Source organism: Nicotiana tomentosiformis, chromosome 2, assembly GCF_000390325.3.
Source record: "Nicotiana tomentosiformis chromosome 2, ASM39032v3, whole genome shotgun sequence".
NCBI lineage: Eukaryota > Viridiplantae > Streptophyta > Magnoliopsida > Solanales > Solanaceae > Nicotiana > Nicotiana tomentosiformis.
The window spans coordinates 1625181-1647484 of record NC_090813.1 but is presented as its reverse complement, the minus strand read 5'-3'; the positions used below and the strand labels follow the sequence as shown (position 1 = coordinate 1647484).

The following is a 22304-nucleotide window of genomic DNA, read 5'->3' as shown; positions in this document are numbered from 1 at the left end:
TTAATCTAAATTTTGTTCTTGATCGTAGGATTATTAATTTGGACATTAGTAATCCGGTTAGATTAATATTTATGTGATCGTCTTTATGGGATAAAGATTAGTTGATCTCATTAACTAAATAATATAAATAGATGATGCATATAGAGATATGATCATTGAACCGATTCATTGGATAATTACTAATGGTTAGAATTACCATAAACTGTCAATAGGATATTCTCTTAAAGAATATGATGTAAGAATTTCCTTTGACCTGATATCATGATAGTAATTGACAAGTTATTTATTGTGCTTTGATACTAGACACTTATGGCCCTAGGGCGATAGTTGAAAGGATATTGGGTACGATTAAATACTTGTAGAATTAGTGATTGATCAAGATGGAATCTGTCAACTCTTGGTAAGGAGTTTAAGCTCCATGTTGTTATAAATTATAACCGACCAAACAATACCTTGGCCGGGGCGATTGAATGAAAGAAGAAAAGAGTTTCTTAGGTCATTCAATGGTAGATTATTTTTGACATGAATACATAGTCGGCCGCCTATTAGGATTTGACAGTTGAACCACATCCTAGGGTGACCCAGAGCTATAAGGACAGAAGAAATTAATGCATCATTCTTCTACAAGTTCTTGAGAGTAAATTATATACCTCATGTTATTCGGTCGTTAAGGAGTGTTGCTAGACGCCACCCTTGATTAGTATATTGATGTGATCAATTTACTACCGGTTTAGTATTGAACCTATGGGGTCGCACACTAACGAGTGTTCTGATCTTTGCTAAAGGATTAATTACTTTATTATTTGATAATTAAATTAAAGAATTTAATTAGTCAAATAAATTTAGTTATTAGTCCAAATAAAATATTATTATATTCTTTGCTAGAACAGAGGATATAATTAATATTGTGGACAAGTTGAAGTTTTCTATTTTAAATAAGAAAATTAAATTACATCTCTTGGTTGATATATTTATATGCACTTGGTAATTATAATTAATATTTGTAGAATTCAATTTAGAATTGAATTCTATAAATGAGTTACATGTTTTTATTTTAAAAGTATGACTAAATTGTAGAATTCAATTTAGAATTGAATTCTATAAATGAGTTACATGTTTTTATTTTAAAATGTTGACTAATTTGTGGAATTCAATTTAGAATTGAATTCCATAAATGAGTTACATGTTTTTATTTTAAAAGTATGACTAAGTTGTAGAATTTAATTTAGAATTGAATTCCATAAATGAGTTACATATTTTTATTTTAAAATATTGACTAAGTTATAGAATTCAATTTAGAATTGAATTCCATAAATGAGTTACATGTTTTTATTTTAAAAGTATGACTAAGTTGTAGAATTCAATTTAGAATTGAATTCCATAAATTAGTTACATATTTTTTTAATATTTACCATAAAGCATGTTATTTGTATTTTTCAATGAAAATTAGGTGTATATATATGTGTGAGTCCTAATTAAGAATGAGGGTAAAAATATATCATATACATATTGTAAAAACTAAGAGAGTTATTCTTGAGAAGAAAATTACTTTGAGAAAGTAATAGTGCAATACAAAGCAAGATAGAAAATACTAGTACAAGAAAATTATTTCTTGTTCTTCTACCTTTGAATTGAGATTTTTGAGAAAAATTTCAACACAATATTTTCAATCAATTTGTTCGCGGAATTTCATTGATCAAAGAATTGATAGCAGGGATTGTTATTGTCTTCCGCTGTGTGTTATGAATACCTCTATGCAATCCGACAACATCTGCAGTCCAGGTATTAACGTTTTAGCTTCATTTACCTTTATTGCCTTCAGGATATTTAATAGGCATTTGACTGGTGTATTAACAATGGTCACAACATAAAACTAGAATCACACTCTCTAAAAACCAGACCACTGATAACAAAAAAGATGAAGAGAAGCATTGAAGACATTAATTACTCTGGAGCAAATTTCCTACTATTATTTTAGTCTGCAACATCTTCCAGCTGGTGCAAGAAGCCATTTTTACAAGAACCAAACTCATAGTTACGTTTTATATCTCTGTTTACTCTATCTGTTGTTAACTCTTTTTTTTTTTTTTTTTTAGCAGGATATATGAACATCTTAATTAAAAGAAGAAACAAACTACACAATACATTGACGTTATATGAACATCTTAATTAAAAGAAGAAACAAACTACACAATATATTGACGTTACTAACTAAAATCATAATCCATTAGTAGCTGGTACAAACGAAATTTGAAACACGCAAAATACGTCAAGAACATAAACACAACTTGTATTAATTCTACTACTACAATAAAATAGACAACTTAAAAACATGTCATGTTACGCTAACAAGACTAAAATAACCAAAAAACTAAAAACTTAGATAAAGGGAGATAAAAAATAAAAATAAAAAATTAATTTGTACAAGGATTTTATGATCAGGAATAGGAGGAAAGTGGGACTAAAATCAGTGATGTACTTTCATGCAAAAGGGAGCTTTGACACCAGCTAGGGCAAGAACAGATGCTGGAATTCCCCACAAGGATTCACCACATATTAGACCAGAAGCCACTGCAGGTCCAAAATCTTTAGCTTGCTGCTTGTTCACCATTTCCCAAATGAATAGAATCAATGACCCTATACACATGTCAATGGCAAAGTACCCTCCAAGATAAAATGGTATGGCCATGCACATTGGACTCGGCACGAACCGATAAATCCTATACTTGGTCTCGAATTTTTTCAGCAGCTGAGTCAGTAAGTTGATCACAATCGCAGCCACAAAGAACCAAATAGAGAGCCTGAGGCAATGTTTGGGTAGACTTCCAAAACCTTCCACACCAAGTAGCGCGATTCCACGATACATCAATGCATACGGTGCAGGGTATGAACCTTCTGGATCACCCAATTTATAGGCACTGTGGAAAATCCAGAAGACTAGTGGTGTTATCACACAGCCCATGGCAGTTCCAATGACTTGGCTAAAGAACATGGAACGCGGCGATGTTAGCGTTAAGTAACCAGTCTTGAAATCTCCCATCAAGCCAGCAGCTGTGTCGAGTATGCTCATCACCAATCCACATGAAGCAAGGCCAGCAATCACTCCACCATTTTGCAAACCAACCCAATAACTAAATGTAAGGATTGCAATTTTTCCGTAATTTGAGGCCAAAGACCAATCTGTGAGGCCACTTCCATAAGAATTGCAGAAGGCCAAAACTGGAGCAATTACATAGGCAACCAGAATGTGATACCATTTCAGTGAGTGGAAGATAATTGGCACCACAATGATAGATATGACGGCAATACCAACGTATCTGTTGAAATTGTCAAAAGTGTCACATCGGTGAATGACAATTTTGAATGGGAATTTCACCCTATAAAAGGAGGCCTAATGTTTAGGATTTAAACACACCTCTCATTTGCCTTTTTTATCTTCTTAAGGCATTTGTAACTTCTCTCTTTAGTATTATTTCACTTGTAATTTTGGAGTGGAATAAAATATTGATTGTGTCCGAGGAAGTAGGCAAAATTGGCCGAACCTCGTAAATTCTGGTATTCTTTTATTGTTGTCTTATTGTCTTGTTTATTATTTAGTGGTTGTCATAATTTTTGGTATAGTAGTTGTGACTCATTCACACTATATACATTTGGCTTCCGCAACAATTGGTATCAGAGCCAAGTTACTGTCTAAGTATGCTCTGTGGTTGCAGCATAGTCTGATCTTCCACATCAGAAAAGATCTATCTTGGTAACTGAGTCAAGGTTCTGTCTGAGTATGCTCTGTGGTTGCAGCTTAGTCTGATCTTCCATACCAGAAAGGAAATAATCTTGATTTGTGTCGTCAGCTACTAAATAATATTTGTGTCAAAATGGAAGACAATAAACAAGAAGAATCTACATCAAGTGTCAATAATACGTCATCGTTGGCATCTTCGCTTATGACAAGAATTGTGTCAAATGCGAAATTTGCGATAGAAATTTTTGACGGGTCAGGACATTTTGGGATGTGGCAAGGCGAGGTTCTAGATATTTTTTTTCAACAAGGGCTAGATCTTGCCATTGAAGAAAAGAAGCCAGATGTTATTGGAGAAGAAGATTGAAAAATTATCAATCGTGTTGCTTGCGGTACCATTCGATCCTACCTTGCTAGAAAGCAGAAATATCCATACACAAAGGAAACTTCTGCAAGTAAATTATGGAAAGCACTGGAGAATAAATTTTTGAAGAAAAACAGTCAAAATAAATTGTACATGAAGAAGAGACTGTTTCGCTTCACCTATGTTCCTGGTACCACAATGAATGAACATATCACCAGTTTCAATAAGTTGGTCACAGATTTGCAAAACATGGATGCAGCTTTTGATGATGGTGACTTGGCCTTGATATTGTTGGGGTCACTTTCTAATGAGTACGAGCACCTTGAAACTACTCTACTCCATGGAAATGATAAAATTTCTCTCAGAGAAGTTTGTTCGGCTTTGTACAGCTATGAACAAAGAAAGGGAGAAAAACAGAAGGGCGGAGAAGGAGAAGCACTAATTGTGAGGGGTCGTCCTCAAAATCAAACGAGGACTAAGAAGGGAAGATCCAAGTCGAGATCTAGACCCAGCAAAGATGAATGTGCCTTTTGTCGAGAAAAGGGGCACTGGAAGAAAGACTGTCCGAAGTTGAAGAATAAGGCCAGACATAACAATGGAAAGGCCATTATGGATTCAAATGTAGCTGATTGTGATGATTCAGACTTCTCATTAGTTACAACAGAGTTATCAACATCATCAGACATATGGTTGATGGACTCGGCTTGTAGCTATCATATGTGTCCCAACAAGGACTGGTTCGTGAATTTTCAAGAAGGAGAATATGGAGTCATCCACACAGCAGATAACAGCTCTCTTACCTCATATGGCATTGGTTCAATAAGATTAAGGAGCCATGATGGAATGATCAGAACTTTAACAGATGTTCGATATGTACCGGGTTTGAAGAAGAATCTCATCTCTGTGGGAGCCCTAGAATCAAAAGGGTTCAAAATCATTGCAGAAAATGGAGTGATGAGAATATGCTCCGGTGCACTAGTGGTAATGAAGGCCAATAGGAAGAACAATAACATGTACCGCTATCGTGGTAGTACAGTTATTGGGACAGCAACAGTGACATCCAGTGATGACAAAGAGGCAGAAGCAACCAGGCTATGGCACATGCGCTTGGGACATGCTGGAGGGAAATCCTTGAAAGCTCTATCTAATCAAGGATTGTTAAAAGGCGTAAAGACTTGCAACTTGGAGTTTTGCGAGCATTGTGTCAAAGGGAAACAGACAAGGGTTAAATTTGGTACAGCGATCCATAATACTAAAGGCATTTTGGATTATGTACACTCTGATGTTTGGGGTTCTTCCAAAACACCTTTATTGGGTGGGAAGCACTATTTTGTAACCTTTGTTGATGATTTTTCCCGAAGAGTGTGGGTGTATACAATGAAGAGGAAAGATGAAGTGTTGGGAATTTTTCTCAAATGGAAGACGATGGTGGAGAATCAAACAGGCAGGAGGATCAAGTGTATTCGCACAGACAATGGAGGTGAATACAAAAATGATCATTTCAATAAGGTCTGTGAAAATGATGGCATCGTTCGACACTTCACTGTCAGACATACACCACAACAGAATGGAGTGGCAGAACATATGAACCGGACTTTACTGGAGAAGGTACGGTGTATGTTGTCCAATGCTGGCTTGGGCAAAGAATTTTGGACTGAGGCAATTACATATGTATGCCACCTTATTAATCGTCTACCATCTACTGCTATTGATGGCAAGACACCATTTGAAAAATGGTATGGAAAACCTGTTGTAGATTATGACTCTTTGCACGTGTTTGGCTCAATTGCATACTATCATGTGAAAGAGTCAAAATTGGATCCGAGAGCAAAGAAGACTATATTTATGGGGATTACTTCTGGAGTCAAAGGATACCGCTTATGGTGTTCAGAGACAAGGAATATTATATTCAGCAGAGATATTACCTTTGATGAATCTGCCATAACAGATAAGGTGACAGTTGAAGATGTCAAACAAACTGGTGGTGCATCAAAGCAGGTGGAGTTTGAGGGAAAGTTTATTTTTCCTACACAAGAAGCAGAGGAGGAAACTCATGAAGATTACCCTCTGGAAGAAGAGCCAGTAGAGAGGGAGATTCCAACTCAGGAACCTCGATAACAACTTGAATCAATAGCAACCAGCAGGCCAAAAAGGACAATAACGAAACCTGTTCTTCTCATAGAGACGGTTGCTTGCGCAACCTCAATTGTAGCTGATGGTGTTCCTACCACTTATAAAGACGCAATCCAAAGTTCAGAAGAAGATAAGTGGAGGATTGCCATGAATGAAGAAATGCAGTCCCTTCATCAGAATCATACATGGAAATTGGCCAATCTCCCGAAGGGAAAGAAAATAATTGGGTGCAAATGGGTATTTGCAAAGAAAGAAGGATTTCCTAACCAAGAAGATGTTCGCTACAAAGCAAGATTGGTGACCAAAGGATATGCTCAGAAGGAGGGAATTGATTACAATGAAGTATTTTCTCCAGTTGTAAAACATTCCTCTATTAGAATTATGTTGGCTTTGGTAGCACAGTTGGATTTGGAACTAGTTCAGATGGATGTAAAAATTGCGTTTTTACATGGAAACTTGGAGGAGGAAATCTACATGAATCAGCCAGAAGGATTCAAAGTTGCTGGAAAAGAAAATATGGTATGCAAACTTGAAAAATCGTTGTACGGATTGAAACAATCTTCTAGACAATGGTACAAGCGATTTGACAAGTTTATGTTGCGGCAAGGGTACAAGAGAAGCAAATACGATCATTGTGTGTATTTGCGCAAACTTAATGATGGTTCCTTTGTATATCTTCTCCTATATGTTGATGATATGTTGATAACTTCCAAGAATTCGGAAGAAATTGATAAGTTGAAGATTCAACTGAAGGAGGAGTTCGAGATGAAGGATCTGGGTGAGGCAAAGAAAATTCTTGGCATGGAGATAATAAGAGATAGACGTTCAAAGAAACTCTGTTTATCTCAGAAAGAATATTTGAAGAGAGTACTACAGCGTTTTGGCATAGATAAGAAGACTAAGCCAATTAGTACGCCACTTGCTCCCCATTTTAAGCTAAGTACTACTATGTCGCCAAAGGATGAAACTGAACAGGAGTATATGTCAAGGGTACCATACGCAAATGTTGTTGGTAGCTTGATGTATGCAATGGTTTGTACGAGACCTGACATTTCACAAGCCGTTGGAGTTATTAGCAGATATATGCATAATCCAGGAAAGGAGCATTGGCAAGCTGTGAAATGGATTCTACGGTATATTCATAGTACTGTAGATGTTGGGTTAGTTTTTGAGCAGGAAGGCAATCGGTCTGTAGTTGGATATTGTGACTCAGATTTTGCGGGTGATCTGGACAAACGAAGGTCAACTACTGGTTATGTGTTTACTTTTGCAAAGGCACCAGTTAGTTGGAAGTCTACTTTGCAGTCAACAGTTGCTTTTTCTACAACAGAGGCAGAGTACATAGCTATTACAGAGGCTGTGAAGGAGGCAATTTGGCTTCAGGGGTTGCTAAAGGAGCTTGGTATTGAACAAAAAAATATTACAATTTTTTGTGATAGTCAAAGTGCTATTCAATTAGCGAAGAACCAAGTTTATCATGCAAGGACGAAGCACATTGATGTTCGGTATCATTTCGTACGAGAAATCATAGAAGAAGGTGGAGTCACGGTGAAGAAAATTCATACTACGGAGAACCCTGCTGATATGCTGACAAAAGTGATGACTGCGGTCAAGTTTCAACATTGTTTGGATTTGATCAACATTGTTGAACACTAAAGATTGAAGATGAAGACACAACCAAAATTTGTTATTGAGAGAAAATTGAAGATGTGGAATTTTGCCAAGGTGGAGATTTGTTGAAATTGTCAAAAGTCCCACATCGGTGGATGACAATTTTGAATGAGAATTTCACCCTATAAAAGGAAGCCTAATGTTTAGGATTTAAACACACCTCTCATTTGCCTTTTTTATCTTCTTAAGGCATTTGTAACTTCTCTCTTTAGTATTATTTCACTTGTAATTTTGGAGTGGAATAAAATATTGATTGTGTCCGAGGAAGTAGGCAAAATTGGCCGAACCTCGTAAATTCTGGTATTCTTTTATTGTTGTCTTATTGTCTTGTTTATTATTTAGTGGTTGTCATAATTTTTGGTATAGTAGTTGTGACTCATTCACACTATATACATTTGGTTTTCGCAACAGTATCTGCCGATGGCTGCCCAGATGGGGATCTGGTCTTTCAAGAAGTACTCGTTTTGTCTCTTCGTGTCATAGTCTTCTGAGGACTCTTCACCTGAATAATCTTCCTCTCCTGATGATTTCCTCTTTTTGAAACTTAAGGCTGTGACCACCAACATGTAAGCAAAATGGAATAGACCATCTCCAAGCATCATGGCAATTGCGATAAATACCCTATATCCTTGGATACCATGAAGACTTGACGCGGATAAGGGGTCAGAGTACCAGTCGCCTTTCTTCGCTTCGATCATAGGCCACATGATAGCCCACGATATAATGGCACCAATTAGCAACGAAACATTAACCATGTAGGGGCAGAGCATACCAACTCCAACATATGTTGAGGAGAAATCGAAATAGAACCTCTTGGCATAGGCATTGAAACCAAATGTAGGCAAGCTACCAAATCCGCAGCCATCTTCACGTGCAAATATCCACTGAACAGCCCCAAATATAAAGCTGAAGCCAAAGGATTTGAACAATGAACCAACTTGTTTCTTGGCCAGCTTTGCTCCTTTAGGAGTGTGGAAACAATTGATAAGGTAAGCAGTTGCAGTTCCACTCGGATATGTCAACTTGTACTTCATAATCATCAACTTTCTTAGTGCGACAATTGAGAAGAGACCAGCAAAGCTGACAACAAGAAGAAAGGGAAGCATCCAACTAATATCAAGCTTCTTAGTATTATTTGGGGTATTTCCTGCATCAGCCTGAGCTGCTATGAATGGACTCATTCCCAACATATAACTTGCTGTCCCGCTGCTAAAAGCAATGCCAGAAGAAGCAACAACGCACGTCTGGATGACGGTATTCTCTTGCCTAGTAAAAGGCTGCTTCAATTTTCCAAACTTCTCAATAACAGCAGTCCATGACCTAATCATAGCAAACCCCAAGAGCCCCGCGGCCACGTTAAGAGAAGGGATAACACCAGTCGTGAGATTCAGTTTGCAAACAATGAAGTTGAACACGATGCTCAGGATCAAACCAGTCACCATTGACCTCAACGTTATTTGCTTCTTCCACGGTGGTACTTCTTTATCCCTGAATGCATATTCTGTTGATTCATTATCTCCACTTTCCACGCCCATTGATAATTCACACACACACGCGCACTACTCTTTTTTTCTTCTTTCTTTGGGTTCTTTCAAATATGATTAAAAGGAAGAAAGAAAGATCAAAGTTTGTAGTATTTGATGATTTCTTCTTCTACTTAGTTGGTATATTTATAGCTGCAAGGGATGGCTTATTTTTTAACCAAAACCAAAATGGTTTAGGAGTAGTTTCAGTGGTCTTTCGTGAATTAACTCCCAAGGAGTAATCCTAAACCTACTAGGTAAAACTTCCAAGTTACTATCCTAAGCTAATTAGGACACTAAATACACAATGAAACAATTGGCGCTTAAAGTAGACGATCATATTCTTGTTATTCTTCAATTTAATTTAAAAGCAGTACTATCGTTCAAATTTTTAATACATCTACTTTTCCTCAACGTTCTTCCACCCCTATATTCCAATGGAGTAATAAATATTTCTTAGAATGTGAAATATTAATCTAATCCATTTATGATCAAACACAATGGCATATCTACTCTATGAGTTATGGGTGCTTAATTACACACTCATTACTTTTAGAGCCAAACATTACATATCTACTCTAAGATGCACAATTATTTCCCAAAAGTTAGTCAAATATCAAACATAGATAGGTGGGACCATGTTGTTATTTCACAAAGTCAAGTGAGTCCTAATTTTCATTTGCAACATTCTCCCCGACTTCCTTGTTTCTACTTATTTTTCTTCCTCTTGAGTACTTTGAGCCTTGTCTCTTCCTCTTCTTTCCTCCTTTTATGAAGAAACTCAATCAAGTTTTTAAGTGCAATGTCAACTTCATCTTCCTTCATCAGCTGCTCTGCAACCTCAGCTGGTGTCACTGCCGTATTTCCAATCAACTCCTCGATTTCTTCAAATAGTTGATGCTCTCTGATCCCAAGGTAATTGGAAGCAAGAAGCCTAAAGCCACAAGAAGTGCAATATGCCATATGAACGTGCACGTCCATTCGACCTGGTCGCAACAATGCAGGATCAAGCTTTTCGACGTGATTTGTTGTGAAAATTATGATTCTTTCGTCTCCAAAACTTGACCACAAGCCATCAATGAAGTTCAGCAGACCAGACAATGTCACCTATAACAATAAAAGACAGAACAAAATCATATGGACATTCAGTATGAATTTAAGTTACGGTAGTTTTTTGAGAAAAATAATATCACGCTATGTTAAATGTGTTCATGGACTGAAAAAAGACCGACAAATTAGTATCATAGCGGATGATTTGATGAATGATTATGGAAATAGTGAATGGGGCGGAGCGGCCAGGTTGATTGGAACACTTGGACCAGTTGGAGAGCACATAGGAGGAAGCTTGTCCAAATGTAATTATTTTAAGAGTATTATCTTTAAGCTAGTATGAGCCCCAAAGTTTGGGTGTTTAAAATCGAACCGAAATCGAAAATTGAACCGTAAAAATGACTTAATGGCTTATTGGTAACGGGTGATCGATTTAACGGATGGAAAACAGATTGAAATTTTATTATTAACGGCTTATCGGTTTGGGAGCGGATTATTTAATTTTCTTATCGGATAAACCGTTAACCCGTTAAGAAAATATATATATATATATATATATAAAAAAAATTATTTTTATCCATATGTGTATTAAATAATAAAAATCCTTTCGACACTTACACTTAACCGGTACTGCCCAGCCCTATTACACTATTACTCTATTAGAAAATAGAAACCCTAACATCTAAAATTCCTTATTTCCCTCAGATCTCATAAGTAACAGCAACCCACTGCCCAGCCCTCTCGAGTCTCGCCTCTCCCTCTCGCCGTCTCACAATCTCAACACACTTCTCAGAACCAGATCTCAGAACCTCAGTTACGAGCTTACGGCCATAGCCAGAGCAGTAGATGGTAAGTTTCTTTTTTCTCCTTTTCGAATCTTTACTTGATGATTGAATCTTTAGTGGGATAGCATGCATATGCACATATCATGTTGCATCTTGCTGTTAATTTCTCTTTCCTCTTCTTATTTGGTGAATTTATGGGAAAATATATAGGAAACAACAGTCATGAAAGCAAAGAAAGCGAAATCTGGGAAACAAATTTTAAGAACACTAGATGAAGCAATTTCAAGTTGGAAGATATAGAAGAGTAGTGGAAGCAAACGGGAAATAGGTTGGAGAGCGATGCTATGTTTCTTTTTTGACTTATACGGAATTAATGTACAGTGTTCTGGTGGAGTGGGGTGACAAGGATACTTGGGAGCCAATAGAACTTGCAAGTTTTTTGAACTTTGAAGCTGCAGAAATTGAAGCACTGCTAGGGGTTAGCTACAACAGTTGTATTTTGGATGTCTCCAATTATTCTAGATTTTATGTCTAAATTTTTATTTTTTCTCTAGTTGTATTCTGGACTCATTTTGAGAGATGTAATTGCCATGTTAGGAAGTGTTAACTGTTATGTTAGCTGAAGCACCGTTAGGTATTTACTAATTACTAGTAACCGTATAACTTGAAGGACCAAAATAATCCTCTGTAATACAGATTGAACTAGGCCGATAAACCGGCTGATAAACCGCCCGATAATAGCTAAATCGATACCAATCCGCCCGATATCTTATCGGGTGGCTAACGGATTAATACATTTAAAAGCAGATAACCGATAAGCCGAGCCGTTAAGAGTAAATAACCGACCGATCCGTCCGATAAGCAGCCCTACCCCAAACCGTTTGGCTCTCGATATCCGCATGATGCTACATAAATTGGGACGAAAGGAGTAATAACTTCGTGTTGAAGAATATAATTAACTAATTAAGAAAAGTGTGTTTTCAAATTCTTTCAACATTTAACAAAATGTGAAAGAAGCGGAATATTGTTTTTAAAGATTCTAACCTTGCTTTCTTCCTCATGAGAGTCATTAGAAGGAGCAGCTACACGGCTAGACAACTTTTCTTGCAAATCAATGGTAGCATCAATGTCTTCCACCACCAATATGGACTTATTAGCAGTGGCCACCAGCAGCCGCCGCAAGTCCGTATTCTTCTTCACCTCGGTCAACTCCAAATCATATATATCAAAGTTCAAATAATTAGCCATAGCAGCAATCAAACTAGATTTACCAGTACCTGGTGGACCATACAACAAATACCCTCTTTTCCATGCTTTCCCAACTTTCCTATAATACTCTTTCCTCTTCACAAACCTGTCCAAATCCTTCACAATCCTTTCCTTTTGTTCCACATCCATTGCCAGAGTCTCAAACGTAGCAGGATGATCAAGATTTACTGGCGTCCACACTGCACTTAGGTCATGCATATTCTCATAATCCACAGTGTGGATCTTTAGTGTCCTGATTTCTTGTTTTCGCAATTTTGCCTTGTTAATAATGTAGGGCAAGTAACATTCGAGGACAAAGTCGTTGTTTTTTCGGTGAAACGTGAGTTCATAGGATCTAACCTCGGATTTTAGAGTGGAGTTCATGTCACGCGGATTATAGAAATAATCTTTTGACTGAACTTGCCTACAAACCCATATCCACTTGAATTTCTGACCTTTGAAACAATCAGTAACTTCCTCGTTACGTTCCATGCTCATATTGAAATTCTTTTCCTTCTCCGGTTTGCTGATTTTGAAGCGACATGTGTTAGGAGAGAGCTTGGAGCCCAAGTAAATTTGTGCTGACTCGTATACTTCGTTGCTTACCATGCCATCAAATTCATCAATTACTATTGTTAGCTGATTTGAGAATTTAATAAAGAGGTTTCTTATCCCGAAAAAAAGATAGTCTTGGACTTCTGGAGGGAGGTTATGTGCCACCATCGCCATTGCAGCAGCAGAGCCAACTGCTGATATTATGGTTTTGGCAATTGCCATATTTGATTCACCAGAAGTAGACATATTAACTGCTAAGAAATTGGGATTATGGGATTATTGTGAATTGAGCAAATTGATTGTAGATAGCTCCCTCTTCCCCTGTTTTGAGTTTTGATTTTTATATATCTCTTGGAATAGGGGATTAAGATGGGAATAGAATCTTGAAAGGCAGCTAATGGATGATTAAATTAAAAACGGTGCTTTTCCTTTTTGACAAGTAATTAGGAACGTGCTAATTAATGAAATGTCGATGGAAAGAAGATTGAAAAGCCAGAAAAAGTTGAAAGAAGATTGGAAATCCCAAATATTGATTCTTTTGGTGTTTTTGTTTATTGCAAATCGTTATATAGGAGCTTCCATGGAACATCTTAAGATGGAAATGCTTTATACCCAATCCCAGATATGAGTTCTTTGAAATATTAATAGTATACCTGGAACTTTTCGCGGCAATTTTGCTAGTTAATATATACTACATCTTTATAACTTGGTTATCGGGCCATCTTAGTTTGTTATCTAACGTAGTTAAGTTTACCTTATGTTATGAGTAAGATAAGATTCGATCAGTTTGTTAGTAATCAGACCTTCATTAATTTGTACATAGTACACATTACATCTAAATGTTGTCTGAGATACACTTTCCTTTAACATCTAAGAATATCAAAGAATATAGAGAACTTCCCCAGATAACTGTTTCTCATGTGACCAAAGACAGTAGTTACAGTCTAATAGTTGCAACTTCATCATACATCATTTATGTACAGAGTTCAAATTCTAGCAAAAGACCTTTATAATATCATATATCTTCTTTTCTCCATAATTCATGTGACCAACCTCATGAAAAAACATTTAAGAAAAAAAATAGTACAACCATTCTTGATGGGACTCTTAGTAGTTAATCATAACATAGGTTGGCATGCTAGGTAGAAGTCGAAGAAAAAAAAGGTGAAAAAAAAGAAGAATTGCATAAAACAAAATTCCTATTTCACTTCAAAATGAAGTTTAACTATCAAGATCCATACTCATAAAGGTATCTTTCCGCAATTGCAGCATGAGTTGCTGCACCAATAGGCAATACATCTTCATCAATCATGAAATGAGGAGAGTGTCCTGTGTGATATGATCCTAATGTCTCATTCCTTATCCCTATATAGAAGAATGCTGCAGGTATCAGTTCAGAGTAGAAGGAGAAGTCCTCGGCTCCCATCATCGGTGGAACTACCTTAAAGTTCGTCGGACCAACCAAATCACCGGCGACCTTCTTCACATGTTCGTACATTCTGTCGTCGTTCACTGTCGGAGGATAGATTGTGTCCTTGTCTTCGAAAAACTCCACTGTTGCACTGCATCTGAACACACTAGCTTGTTCTGTGAATACCTGTTGTTAAAAGTCATGTAGAAATTAGTACAAGTCCTTGTGTCACTCTTTCCTTACTAGTTCATTTAAAAAAGAATAGTATCAATTTATATATTGAGAACAATTTAACTTTATTTTTCATTTATTCTTAATAGTATGGCTTTTATAGTAAGAAATTTGACCACAAGTTCCAAATATTTTTCTTTCTTAGACTTTGTGACATGTCAAATTTTGCACATAAACTGAAGCGAATGGAGTACTACAAAGTATACCTTGTTGTAGGACCATGGAATATTTTAGCATGCACGTTTTTGGTATGTTTTCTTGTTCTACTGTAAAGGATTAGATCTTTTACAAAATTGGTGAAACGACTTGTCCTCCTTACATATGGTGCAGTATCCACATCTAGGAGTGGTTGATTTTATTTTTGCAATAGTAAAAGCTTTTGGTTCTAATTCACGAATCTATAATAGACCACATGGTGTGTAATTCGTCAATCAAATCTTGGCATTTTTTGAGGACATGACCAACATTGGGTCCTATAATATTGGCTAAAACAGAGTTATCTTGTGACTCGGCAAGATTTAGGATACGGAAAAGGCAAATATACCCTTGTAATATCATAAAAGGTTTAAATGTACCTCTCGTTATACTTTGAGTCCAAATATATCCTTATTGTTATACTTTGAGTCCAAATATACTCATATCGTTATACTATTAGTTCAAATATACATTTTTCAGTTAAATTTGTCCAAAGTGAACATTCAATCCTACGTGGCACTGACATTTGATGAGCCGCATGGCTTGCCACCTCAGCACCCCTAACCCATTTTACCCCTCCTATTTTTTTTCCACCACTAAAATTTTCTTCCCCCAACCATTATTGCTACCATTGCCGCTACCATAAAAAATATTGTATTTCAAATTTTAGTCTTTTATATATGGATTAGGGGCGCTGAGGTGACATGTCATGTGGCATCCACCTCATCAAATATCAGTATCACGTAGGATTGAATGTCCACCTTGGACAAACTTAACAGAAAAGGGGTATATTTGAACCAATAGTATTACGGCAGGAATATATTTGAACCCAAAGTATAACGAAAGGTATATTTAAACTTTTTCTCATAGTATAAGGATATATTTGGCCCTTTGCCGTTTAGGATAAGTCCGGAGTCATGATTGAGCTGAAACTTTTTGGGTGAGATTTGTGAATGCACTCATGTTGGTCACAATATATCTACTATTACTAACCTCTCTTATTCTTCTAAGAAGCTGATAAAAGTTGGTGCTGGAGAAAGCCCTGAAAGTACCACTGAGAGTAACTGCTTCTGGTATCACATCAAACTTATCTCCGGCATTGAACGATGTCACCGACACCACCTAAAATGAATTCACAAAAAACAGAATGTCAAAAAAAAATCAGTTCTTGAAGCTGTTACAATTTTTGTTTATAATAGTGATGTATTAGCCATTTTACGCGCCCCTATTACTTCCCAATGGTATAGACACCAGGTAACTTCTAATTTTCCATCACATCTTAGCCGGATAAGAAAAAATTGTCTAAAGTTTTTTTGTTTCTGGTAAGATTTGAACCATGGTCTCCTAGAATTTTCACCAACTTCCTCGACGGTTATAGCCTTGGGTGCTGTGACTATTGTCTTTCTCTTTTCCTCAAAACGCTATGTGATTTCTTTTCATCATTCTCAAGCTAGACAAGCATAGTTACCCGGTGTCTTAGCTGACGGGCGGAAAGTAACAATTTTTGATAAGACGGTCGAGATGCACGCAAATTAGTCGGGACAACACCGACATGAAAAGAAACGATAAACTTAAAAGCTTGGTGATTACTAGTTAAGTAGCACACCTGAGAATCCAAGGGATTGGATTCGCGAGAAACAATACTTTGCAAGCTGATAACAGCAGCAGAAGCAGCAAGTACAGGGTCAATAGAGTGGTGGGGATTGCTTGCTTGGCCTGTCTTACCACTAATGACAGCTCTAAAAAAGCCACATCCAGCAAGAAGAGGCCCAGGTCTTGAACCAATTACACCAGTTGGATGCTGATGTGAAACATGAACAGCAAATATAGCCTCTACATTTTCTAAAGCTCCATTTTTTATCATCCTTTTTGCTCCATTCCCTGCTTCCTCTGCTGGCTGAAATATTAGAATCACTGTCCCCTGGTAAACATCAATAGCATAATTAGTTCAAGGACAACTACAGCTCTTAATAATACAAGGTTCTGAAGAAAATGGAAGAGGGGATTGCTATTAAGCACATTATTATTTTGCTGTTTCTCCCGCACAGGAGCGGAGGTAGAACGCGAGATGCGGGTTCGGCCGAACCTAGTAGGTTTTGTTCAAATCATGTATTTATCTTAAGAAATTCATTGAATATGTTCAATTTATTAATTTAGAACCCAGTAACTAAAAGTATTGCAGTCCCTTGACTCCGCCTCTGGTCCCACATATCACATGTTGTAATTGATTATAGAAGTAGGCAACTTGACAATTGGAAAGAAATAATTGTATTTTTTTCTCTTTCTTTTTTCCTTTTCAGAATGTATGCTATTCTATACTTTTATAATTGCACTCAAGGAATGATTGTATTTATGCTAGCGTTCAAATTCAAGCAAAAACAAAAGAAGCTAAGCACATTTCTTCTTTTTTGTTTAAGTTTTGGCGGGCTATATTTGAAATTAATGCACCTAAGTTGGTTGAAATTCTATTGGAATTAATAAATGAGATAAGTATAAATGAAGTTTACATGATAAGATCATACGAGCGTCATTCTTTACAATAAAATCTCAATTGACGAAAATCTCCATCTTCTCATTAACAAACGACTAAAATATTCAATGCCATTCAGCATCAAAATGGAACGGATTTGATATCGGAGAGATAGTGGGCATCTCTATTATATTGGAAAGATAAAAGACAAGAAAACCTCTATAAACAAAGGCACTATAAAGGTGCTTTATCTTCCCATTTATTAAACCATTTGATCCTTACAAATTACAGGATTTTTGCCTCTTTTTTTCCCAAGGTCCTCAAGTGTTGAAAATGACTTGAAATAAATAAAAATGCATTTCATAATTCCATGGTCCCAATTACTCTCAATGAGTTGTTGGCTGTCATCCTCATCCTCAAGACCGCAACAAATACTCTTAGATAGCTTACCAAAAAGAAAAGGGAAATTTTTAAATATAAGATTTTATTTAAAAGCAGAATCTCGATATAATATACATACCTCTCATATATATATATATATATTACTGCAATTACTTCTTTTTGTTTTTAGTTGACTTGGTCATGTAACTACCAGTCCAACTGTATGAACAAGCTATAATTTAATTGACATGGAACCAGTTCTCTCTCTCCTCTCTCAACTATTTTTAGTATAACATAGTGATAATCATAGTACTAAGTAAAGATACCTAAGATTAATCAAATACCAACTTGTTCGTGTTTCTAAACTAATTGACGCATAAAGGTTTAGGGGACATATTTGCACTTGAAAAGGCAACGAAAAGATGGGATCTTGGCCCCCGTCTCTGAGGGGAGGGAGGAATAGAAGGGGAATAAAAGACTGGTTGTGACTTATTATTTCATGACAATTCTCTTTCGTTCCAGTTCTTTTCTTTCAAACCAATTCAATTCTCTTTCGTTCCAGTTATTTTCTTTCAAACCAATTCAAAAAAGGAAAAAAGTTTTGAACCACTTAACCACTAAGCTATGTTTTTGGGCACGGGCGGCCCAAGGGCAAGCCACTAAAGCAAAGGCTTTAGGCCACTAAATTTTGAGGCCCCCAAATTTTTCTTTTATTTTTCTACTCGTATTTGTATTGAGGCCCCAACTAATTTAGATTCGTACCGCGTAAGACTTAGTAAAAGAGAGAACACGTTTTAACAGGATTTTTTTTAACCACAGGACTCGAACCCAATATATTTAATTAAGGTAAGTTGGATCAAATACATCCCACAATAATCTTTAGAAGCAGGGTCTAAATATATTGGGTATGTTAAAATAAAAAATAAAATATTTTATAAAAATTCAAGATAACTTTTGATTTAGTAGTGATATAATCGTTTGAGCAAAAAATGGAGAAAGAGAATCACTCCACCTAAACCCTTGTCGCGAATATAAAACTTTTCATTATTTAAATTTTACGAGTGACATCATTAGTGAGGTATCTATATGAATTTGGTTCTATTATCTAAGATCAACAATATCTTAGCAGAGACTAAATTATTTATAAAAAAAACTATTAACAACTGATGTTCGGCCAAAATTCTATACTTTTAGCACATTACTCGCCCTATATTTTGTTGATTTAAGCGAGTTATTGTGCGACAATTGCGCTAAATTGTGTTGTTCTATGTGTAGGAACATCGCAATGAATCATCGATGTTATGATAATTTTTTTTTTCCTTCTGAAAGGCCCCAAATTAAAAATTGGCTTTAGGCCACCAATCTTCTTGGGCCGCCCCCTGCTTTTGGGTTATATCAAAAGGATTCAAAACATAAAATATATAGGTAAAAACAGATTTTGCCTTATATATACAGTGTAATTTTTCGGCGAAGGGGGTTCGGGTCCGCCCCACTAAATCCGCCTCTGGTCAGAGGCGGAGTTAGGATTTGACCTCTATGAGTTCATCTTTTTAATTTTTTAGCTTTGAACTCATTATACTCATTAAGTTATGGGTACATATTTATTGTTTGTTGCAATTTTAGTAAATTTTATACATAAATTTAAACTATGAATCAAAAGTACTAAGTTCAGATGAACCAGCTCGTATCATAACACTAGATCCGCCCCTGCCTATGGTTTCTTCGTATATTCCAATATATGAATGATACTAAAATTTTCATTGAAATTTTGTAAGTTTAACAATGCAAAGACCACCCAAAACGCACTTGCAATGGAGAAAAAAAGTCAAAAGTAGAACTAAAAGAATCCAATGTAATTACCTTCAGCCTGGCAAAAAGCTCTAAAAGAACCATCACAAAGTAGATACTCTGCTTATATTTGAAGTATTATAACTATAACTAATGTTGTTCGTACGAAGTGCCCAACTCTAAAAAGTATCAAAAAACTAAATGCAGATCACTAGATTTACCATTTAGCCAAAAAGTTTAGGTGCTATTCTCATTATTGCAAATAAAATAGCCCCAGGTACTCAATTACCCACGACCAATTAAAAAACAAACAATCGGAGCTTGGTGCTCCAATATTCTCCAAATATTATGCCCAAAATCATGGAAACCACTATATGGAGGACAAAAGAATATTTTAAGCAGTCACAAGAACAACGTTTTCTTCTTCTTTGAGTCACAAGAATAAACTTGATTTGATAGTCCACACTTGGTTTATTCTTTAGACCAGGTCCTTTAAAAAAAAATTGGGGGAATTAATAAAGAGAATAACATTATATGACTAGAAATGAAAAGATATTTTTAAGGAGAAAAAAAAAAGAATAAAGAGTAGTTTTCATGAAGAAAATAAAAAATATAAGAATAAATAAACTGTAGGTGAAAATTTTAAAATTCAAAATATGCCCCTAAAATTTGAGTAACATTTCTCTGAATGATGTTTATTATAAAACATACCTTTAAGTTCTTCTCACGAGCCTTTAAAATCTTGGCTGCACCTATGAGCATAGCCACATGAGCGTCGTGACCACAAGCGTGCATTTTGCCCGCAATTTTGCTCTTGTGCTCCCATTCAACAGCTTCCTGTATTGGGATATAACAAAAATATAAATGAAGATTTGCAACAATTTTAAAATTTAAACAAAACAAAGTATGTAAGAAAATAAAATAAAAACCATAATGGGTGTGGTCCTTATTTAAAGATAAATATTTTCTATTTGTTGTACTAATAAATTATCACGTGTTTAAACATAAATGTGAGACTCAGTCAGAAAAGCAGCAGCTGACGTCAGATATAAGTGAGACAAAAAAAAAATGATACTTAGTAAAAAAAAATTATAATTATTTTTAAATATAAATAAGACACGTGCTGTAAAAACATATAAAAATATAAAAATGTGACATTGTTGTGAAACGTGAACAAGACACGTATCTTAGAAGTAGAATGGAAGATAAAGATTGGCACTTTTCTCAAAATAGATATGCATGAGAAACTATGCCCCACATATAAATCAAAAAAATAATTAGAGTAATAGATTTTCAAGCTAATAATTTCAATATTCAGTGGTAAATATCATATTCTAAGGACCATGTTCTTTCATATTTTTTTCTCACTTAATTAAACTGTTAATTTTATCAGATTAACAAGTAAGAAAAAACGAGTAGCCCAAGGATAGAAAGTTTTCTATTTTCAATTTTCTAGTAACATTTGGAAATTAGGAAATGGAAGAAAACAAAAATAAGAAATAAAAATTTTAAAAAATTAAAATAGAAACCTGAATTGGAAGGGCATCCATATCAGCTCTGAGAGCAACAAACGGCGGCTGGCCGGAGCCGATCATGGCTCGAATTCCGGTAGTAGCTAACGGAAACTGATAAGGAATCTCCATTTTCTCAAGTTCTTGACGAACCAGTTCACTAGTTTCATATTCTTCAAAAGCAAGTTCAGGGTATTCATGTATTTTTCTCCTCACTGATTTTATCCATTTCACATGCTCTTTCTTCTGGGCAATTTTCAGAATTTCATTTGAGCATTCTTTTGTCCAAATTGAGCAGTCCGAGGAGGTAAAAAGTTTGAGTTTTGATGTTCTTGTTTGGTTTTGAAGGACCATATTATTGGGATTTTTTAATAAAGTAATGGATTTGAAGTATGTGAAATCATGTTGATCAGAGGAAGAGGAAGCAGAGGTTTTTGCTCCCTTTAATGGATTAGTTAAAATGAAACCAAGAAATATGGCAAAAAAAATTGCTTTTTTACAAGTTATTGGAAATAACTTCACTAGGGTATCCATTTTGATGGAAGAAAGATAGAGATATGAAGATTCAAGAGAGATAATAAGAAGATGAAAGTTTGTGTTTGAGAAATGAATCAATGGAGATTAGATAAAAGTAATTTAGTAGAGTGAGTATATGTGTGGGAAAGAGAGAGTGATAACTAGGGGCACATGCGAACTCTAATACTTTTGACGTATTTTTTTTTCTTTTTGAAGGTATAAAGATATTTTTGACGTTGAATATAATTTTTTGCGTAAATACTTATAAAATTTCTATAAATAACAAATTTGAATGCATAATTTGCCATTTTATGTGTTAACAAACTTAACTTATTAGTCCGTTTTAAAAACAATGATATATTTTTATAATTGAAATTAATTTAATTTTAAACTTTTTATTTTATCTTAATGATAAACTTTTATAATCACACAAATATTATTAGCTCACAAAACTTTTACCCCTTAAACTATTAAAAATATAAATTTTAAAAAAAAATTTAAACTCTATATGAAATAATCTGTCGAACTAAAAACCGCGAGTGAATGGGAGGTGGGGTAGGAGAGGGACAGAGGCCACAAGGGGAATAGGAACAACACGTGGTGATATATAATACTATAAGAGAAAGTAAAAGGAGTTTAGTGAATTGAGTCACGTGGTGGAATTGATTGCGTAAATAGCCATAACTACAAAAGTCTAAAAGAGAAAGGACCCACCAATTTGTCCTCTCATTGAATT

General features: G+C 35.6%; 3 protein-coding genes and 1 long non-coding RNA gene across 4 annotated transcripts; 1 reads left to right on the top strand and 3 right to left on the bottom strand.

Annotated features, from left to right (window-relative positions):
• Positions 1–2198: 2198 nt before the first annotated feature.
• On the bottom strand, positions 2199–9635 carry LOC104089702 (probable metal-nicotianamine transporter YSL7). The gene is made up of 2 exons (XM_070194898.1): positions 8298–9635; positions 2199–3317 (listed from the first exon to the last, which is right to left on the bottom strand). The coding sequence occupies exons 1-2, from the start codon at positions 9437–9439 to the stop codon at positions 2468–2470; spliced, it is 1992 nt and encodes a 663-aa protein (XP_070050999.1). The 5' UTR covers positions 9440–9635; the 3' UTR covers positions 2199–2467.
• Positions 9636–9896: 261 nt separating this feature from the next.
• On the bottom strand, positions 9897–13454 carry LOC104089700 (protein HYPER-SENSITIVITY-RELATED 4-like). Its single transcript, XM_009594658.4, has 2 exons — positions 12307–13454; positions 9897–10534 (listed from the first exon to the last, which is right to left on the bottom strand). Exons 1-2 carry the CDS (start codon positions 13309–13311, stop codon positions 10136–10138), a joined length of 1404 nt encoding a protein of 467 aa, XP_009592953.1. The 5' UTR covers positions 13312–13454; the 3' UTR covers positions 9897–10135.
• LOC138906349 (uncharacterized) lies at positions 11091–14817 on the top strand. The gene is made up of 2 exons (XR_011413608.1): positions 11091–11326; positions 14335–14817. It is a non-coding gene; the product is annotated as an uncharacterized lncRNA (long non-coding RNA).
• LOC104089701 (IAA-amino acid hydrolase ILR1-like 6) lies at positions 14057–21739 on the bottom strand. The gene is made up of 5 exons (XM_009594659.4): positions 21071–21739; positions 20253–20378; positions 16509–16823; positions 15896–16024; positions 14057–14662 (listed from the first exon to the last, which is right to left on the bottom strand). Exons 1-5 carry the CDS (start codon positions 21584–21586, stop codon positions 14294–14296), a joined length of 1455 nt encoding a protein of 484 aa, XP_009592954.1. The 5' UTR covers positions 21587–21739; the 3' UTR covers positions 14057–14293.
• Between the last annotated feature and the right edge of the window lie 565 nt (positions 21740–22304).

Excerpts from the sequence above, each read along its gene's own strand:
- LOC104089701 (XM_009594659.4), bottom strand. The coding sequence starts at position 21,586 with ATGGATACCCTAGTGAAGTTATTTCCAATAACTTGTAAAAAAGCAATT. Across the intron at positions 16,824-20,252 it reads CTCGTGAGAAGAACTTAAAG|GGGACAGTGATTCTAATATT; the intron begins GTATGTTTTATA and ends GATGTTTACCAG. Across the intron at positions 16,025-16,508 it reads CCAATCCCTTGGATTCTCAG|GTGGTGTCGGTGACATCGTT; the intron begins GTGTGCTACTTA and ends AATTCATTTTAG.
- LOC104089702 (XM_070194898.1), bottom strand. The coding sequence starts at position 9,439 with ATGGGCGTGGAAAGTGGAGATAATGAATCAACAGAATATGCATTCAGG. Across the intron at positions 3,318-8,297 it reads TACTGTTGCGAAAACCAAAT|ATACGTTGGTATTGCCGTCA; the intron begins GTATATAGTGTG and ends CAATTTCAACAG.
- LOC104089700 (XM_009594658.4), bottom strand. The coding sequence starts at position 13,311 with ATGTCTACTTCTGGTGAATCAAATATGGCAATTGCCAAAACCATAATA. Across the intron at positions 10,535-12,306 it reads CTCATGAGGAAGAAAGCAAG|GTGACATTGTCTGGTCTGCT; the intron begins GTTAGAATCTTT and ends TTATTGTTATAG.